The sequence below is a fragment of the Triticum aestivum genome, chromosome 4B, assembly GCF_018294505.1.
Source record: "Triticum aestivum cultivar Chinese Spring chromosome 4B, IWGSC CS RefSeq v2.1, whole genome shotgun sequence".
Classification (NCBI taxonomy): Eukaryota; Viridiplantae; Streptophyta; class Magnoliopsida; order Poales; family Poaceae; genus Triticum; species Triticum aestivum.
This window is the reverse complement of record NC_057804.1, coordinates 596008525-596014470: the sequence shown is the minus strand read 5'-3', so window position 1 is coordinate 596014470 and position 5946 is coordinate 596008525. Positions and strand designations below refer to the sequence as shown.

The window sequence follows — 5946 nt, the reverse complement described above, 5'->3', positions numbered from 1 at the left end:
CGAACGGGCGGACGGCGGCGGCAGCGCGGGCTCGCGCGGGCCCGATCCTGGTCCCGCGGGCCGCGCGGTGGTGGGAGGAGAGAGAGGGGGCGCGGGGCTGACGTGGCGGCGGCTGATAGGTGGAGGGAGGCGGCTGGACATGTCCGGCCGGCGGGGAGGAGTTTGCTAGGGTTTGGTCTGCGCGAAAATTCGGGGAGAGTACACATATTTATAGGTAGAGGGAGTTAGGAGACTCCAAATGAAGTGTGGTTTTTGCCCACACGATCGTGATCGAACGACCGAGAGCATGGAGGGGGTTTGGATGGGTTAGTGGGCTGTTTTGAAGGGGTGTTGGGCTGCACACAAAAGAGGCCTTTACGGTTCCCCGGTTAACCATTGGAGTATCAAACGACCTCCAAATGGAACGAAACTTGACAGGCGGTCTACCGATGGTATACCAAGGCCGGTTGGCAAATCACGGTCCATTCTGAGAATGTTTAACACCCGCTCACAACAGGAGACAAAAGGGGGGACGCCGGGTGACATAGGAGTGTCGGATTGCAAAACGGACAACAAGGAAAATGCTCGGATGCATGAGACGAACACGTATGCAAAATGAGATGCACATGATGACATGATAAAATGCAACACGCAAATAAATGACATGACAATGACGGCGAATAACTGGCAGACACCTGACGCATCGAATTCGGGGCGTTACAAATACCAAAATGGTTTTTCCAATATAGTTTGAGGAGTCATTTTTTTCTTCTAAACCCAAAATTTTAATTTCTACAAATTATACTTTTTTGGTGGTGGAGATGCTCTTAATAAAGATAGTAAGGGCATATTCAGTTGACAGGGAATTAAAGGCGATTGGTAGGGATTGAGGATTTAAATCCCTCAAAATCCTCCCAAATCCCCTTCCCACGAGAGGAGCGCGTCTTAAAATTTCTCCAAGTAATCCCCACAAATTAAAGGCAGGGATAGCACCGCAAATTCCCGTTCGCTTACCAGTGCTGTCCTCCCCTGCTCGCTGCCCCCCCGCCGCCGCCGTTTCTAGGGTTAGCGCGTCTGCCCCACCCTTCCCTCCGTCCTCGGTCGGGATGGCCGAGAACACGCCGCAGCCGGCGGCCACCCTTCTCTCCAACCTCACTGTCGCGGAGGGCACGACGGCGACTCCGGCCGCAACCGCTCTCCCCTCCGCCCCCGCGACCGCGGTGGTGGGCACGCCGTCGCCGCCGCCGCTGCAGCTCTTCAACTCGATGACGAAGAAGAAGGAGCCCTTCGTGCCGCGCGTCGAGGGCAAGGTCGGCATGTACGTCTGCGGCGTCACGCCGTACGACTTCAGCCACGTCGGCCACGCCCGCGCCTACGTCGCCTTCGACGTCCTCTACAGGTACCTCCCTGCTCCTATCCGGTGCCCGCTCGCTGCCTAGATTCGCAATTCGCGAGATCGGTTCGCTGTGAGCGTGTAGCTCGATGCGTTTCGTCGGTGGAGCTTCCGCTGCTACCCTGCTGAATTTGGTGCTTCGAAGTGTGTGGGGACTGGGGGGTTTAGCTTAGCGCTAGAGTCAGGTGGGTGCTTGGATCTAGGATTATTTGATCTATGCTCCCAAATGGTAATTGCTCCACTTAACTCTAGTGAAATGTTGTGGAATTATGTTTTATTCATCGTGCTCTGATATGGTATGTTTAGTACCCTTCACATGGATTTCAACAATGTCTTACCCGCATATGTTCCAGTAGTTTCTGGAATCTGGTTACGTGTTTATTGACTTGTGCTATAGCTTAAACCCTTCACTTCTGGTCATTTCTCTTGCCTTTTGTGCCTTCCGCAGTTCGCATAAGTTACTTCCGTATATTCGACGCGTGGCAGTGTTTAACTTGTACCAGCTTAGATTAGCTGATGCAACAAACTTGTATCCAGTCTACTAAAATGAATTTTTGATACATTTTCTAGAAGACTGTATGGTAATTGAGCAGAATAACAATTGCATTAAGACTATATGGTAAAATACTTAATATTGGTCCTTGATTCAATGCAGGTATCTTAAATTCTTGGGGTATGAAGTTGAATATGTGCGCAACTTCACTGATATCGATGATAAGGTAATAAATCCATCGAGAACATTTCAGATGCGCACTTACTAGTTGAGAAAATGGAAGGATATTTGTTTTACATAAGCTGAATTTTTCACGTGTAAACTAATACCTGGATGGGTTCAACAATCTATTTTTTTTAACACAGGACTGCATTTTTTTCTTCTAAACATATACTCCCTCTGTAAAGTAGTTTGGCAGAGAAGTTATTGTGATCTCGATATGGCTGGCAAAGAAGTTTGTCAGCCACTTGGTGGGATTGGTAAAAAGTTTCAGAGTATACTAAAATTTCTCTTCAATTTAAAATGAGATAATTGTAAGCAAATACAATTACATCTGTCTGATGTTGTTAGCTCGATTGGATACTGGTTCTGATGTACAAGATATTTCTAAGGATTCCTTCGGTTCAGAGGATTCTAAAAACGCAGGAATAGAAAAACATAGGAATATAGTAGGGGCGCATGCATAAAACGGAGGATTGTTAAACATATGACTTCTGTCAACTTGGATGTTTGGTTCACAGGAATTGAAAAAACACAGGAATCCTAATAAACATGGTCAAACTAAAGTCAAACCACATGAAAATTGGTACTTAGAATGTTATGATGCCACTAAGGATCTTAGTATCGTTCTTCGTGCATAGGAATTTGAAAAAGAGGTCCAAGTGGATGTTAGAATTCCTGTGCTGTTCTTTGAAAATTTCCTTCATTTTTCCTTTGCCCCATTCCTTTGAACCGAAGGCATGAATAATACCACCATAGAAAAGATTCCTATTCCTAGATTTTCCCTACACTTCTCCTTTGAACCAAAGGAGCGTAAGTCAATTTTCTTTACTTCCGAACGAAGCTCGATAAAAATGTCTGTCCTCGATATGTGCCATTTTTCGCCAGAGGTAACAGTTGCTGTCAGCCATGACTATCGGCTACCATTGTGGGTGGGTGCATGATTGATTGGGAGTTCGGGTGGTGCTTTTTTTGGTGAAAATTGATGACTTAGCATTTATATGTTGCTATCATCCTATTATTCCTTTTTAGATAAATACTTCACTCTGTTCACTTTCCCAGCATGATGCAATTTTATGCACTTCTGATTATTTTTTCCAGATGAACTTATTTCCTTAGCATGATTCCAGAACTTGCTATGGTTTTGTAGATTATTAAACGGGCAAATCAAAATGGTGAAACTGTTACTAGCTTGAGCAGTCGGTTCATCGCTGAGTTCCTCACTGATGTGGCTGAGCTTCAGTGTCTGCCCCCTACTCACGAGCCACGCGTGACAGAGCATATTGACAATATCACTGACTTAATCAAAGAGGTATTTTCAATTTGTCCTTTACTGTTCAGAATTACCTCGAACGCTACGACGCCATGATATTTTTCCAGCTTGTTGCTTTTTTTAAAAGATGACTAACCGCATCTGTTTGTCACCATTCGGAGTAATAAAGTATAACTAAACCCAGCCACAGTTTCTCATGCACCTTATTTCACCTGCCATCGTGGTCAATTATGTGTAACATACTCTATGTGACAATTGTTCTTTAAAATTGTTCTAATGTCCCTTTTATCTCACACTGCAAGATTTTTCTTCACTTGGTAAAACTCTTCCAGTTCTGTGTATGTTTGTGAACAGATAATCAAGAATGACAAGGCCTATGTTGTAGACGGTGATGTTTACTTCTCCGTCGACAATTTTCCCGAATATCTCAGTTTATCTGGCAGGATACTGGACCACAATCGTGCTGGTTCACGGGTTGCTGTCGATACAAGAAAGCGGAACCCTGCAGACTTTGCATTGTGGAAGGTAAGTTTGATACATTGTTGTGTAGAGTTTACTCTTGGACACTGCCAGTTTCTTCTTATGCTTGAATTACTGTGTCCAGGCTGCTAAGGAAGGTGAGCCTTCTTGGGAGAGCCCTTGGGGTCAGGGAAGGCCAGGATGGCATATTGAATGCAGTGCAATGAGTGCTCACTATTTAGGGCATGTGTTTGATATTCATGGTGGAGGGAAAGATTTGATATTTCCTCATCATGAGAATGAGCTTGCACAAAGTCGAGCAGCTTATCCAGAAAGTGAGGTCAAATGCTGGATGCATAATGGCTTTATTAACATTGATGATCAGAAAATGTCAAAATCAGTTAATAACTTCTTCACGATCAGAGATGTAAGGAGATGGATACCTGATTCCTTTTAATAATTCTCATTTAAACCTGTATGGTGTTTCCTGAGATATCTCACATTTCTCTTCTTTTCAGATTATAACTCTGTATCATCCTTTGGCGCTGAGATTTTTCCTGATGCGCACCCATTATAAATCAGACGCGAATCATTCTGATAAAGCACTTGAGATTGCATCTGATCGTGTGTACTACATTTATCAGGTGATTTACCTGGAACTTCAATCATACTCCCTCTGTCCGATTGTCCCTCAAATGGATGGTGCTAGATACATCCATTTGAGGGACAAGCTTTTTCAGACGGAGGGAGTGTTAGTCATGATTTGGTTTCAAATCAAAGTTTAGGCATTCAACACATTTATGTCTCAGCAATTGAATTTTGAGCCAGACCTTTGATGTTTGGTCATCTCACTGATATAAATTGTATGCAGACTTTATATGACTGCGATGAAGTGGTGTCTCTGCATGGTGAAGAGAATACATCTGTCCCAGTCCCAGCCGAGGAGCAAAAACTGGTTGAGGACCACGATAAAGCTTTTTTGGAATCAATGTCAGATGATCTTCGAACGACAGATGTGCTGGATGGCTTCATGGAGCTGCTGAAGGCAATAAACGGCAATTTAAATGATTTGAAGGTATGTTGAAGCAATAATATGCTGCTTTGAATGCTGGAACAAATGTATGTCCAGTTCACAGTGGTTCATCAAACGCATTTCTACTTTCAGAAGCTGCAGCAAAAACTGGAACAACAAAAGAAGAAGCAACAGCAGCAAAAGAAGCAGCAGCAGAAGCAACAGCGGCCACAGAAGCAGCCGGAAGATCACATTCAAGCTCTGAATGCACTGGGAGCAGAAATTAAACACAAGCTATCCATCCTTGGTCTGATGCCACCCTCTCCTTTGGCAGAGGTATGAACTAAAGCCACATTATCTAGACATGTCATCTTTCTCCTAGGATGATGATTGTGTGCGACATGGGCAAATTTCGAGTCAATGCAGGTACTGAAGCAGCTGAAGGACAAGGCACTGAAGCGGGCAGGGCTGACCGAGGAATCGCTGCAGGAGCAGATTGAGCAGAGGATCGCCGCGAGGAACAACAAGCAGTTCGACGTGTCGGACCAGATCAGGAAGGAGCTCGCGGGCAAAGGCATCGCCCTGATGGACGAGCCTACCGGGACGGTGTGGAGACCATGCGAACGGGAGTAGTCGGTGATTAATATGTGCCTGGTTTAACAGATGACAGTGTACAACGGACGGATCTTATTGCGCTGGTGCAGATTTTACTCATGCAATATCGCCAGTTTTGGACGTGGTGTTTCTGTAGGGGTTCCAAGTTGACTCAAGAGACGAGGCCCGTGTTGTGTCGGTTGTTGCGTAGGAGGACAAATTGAAGGGTCCTCCGTATATTGGTATACTTCACTATTATTAGTCTCCCGTGTTGAATTTGAATGAATGAAATGGTGAAGTTGGGCGTCGTACATAATCTCCTGACAACCAGAACTGGACACGTCTTTCACCATGATGATGACAGAGAGAGAGAAGAGCGAGCGGCTTGCCTGTCGTGTCGATGCTCTCTGCCGGTGACGACGACGATGCCCCTGCCAGCCGTGTCCAGCAGCATCCAGCCGATGGAGCTACGGAGGGGCACGTACGTTAACTCGTGAACCTACCTCGTTGCCAGCTACTACAGG

General features: G+C 45.4%; 1 protein-coding gene across 1 annotated transcript; it reads left to right on the top strand.

The window, feature by feature from the left end:
* The first annotated feature begins 919 nt into the window (after positions 1–919).
* Positions 920–5733, top strand: LOC123093467 (cysteine--tRNA ligase CPS1, chloroplastic/mitochondrial). Its single transcript, XM_044515443.1, has 9 exons — positions 920–1378; positions 2028–2091; positions 3235–3396; positions 3712–3882; positions 3962–4243; positions 4335–4460; positions 4688–4891; positions 4982–5164; positions 5255–5733. The coding sequence occupies exons 1-9, from the start codon at positions 1086–1088 to the stop codon at positions 5459–5461; spliced, it is 1692 nt and encodes a 563-aa protein (XP_044371378.1). The 5' UTR covers positions 920–1085; the 3' UTR covers positions 5462–5733.
* The last annotated feature ends 213 nt before the right edge of the window (positions 5734–5946 follow it).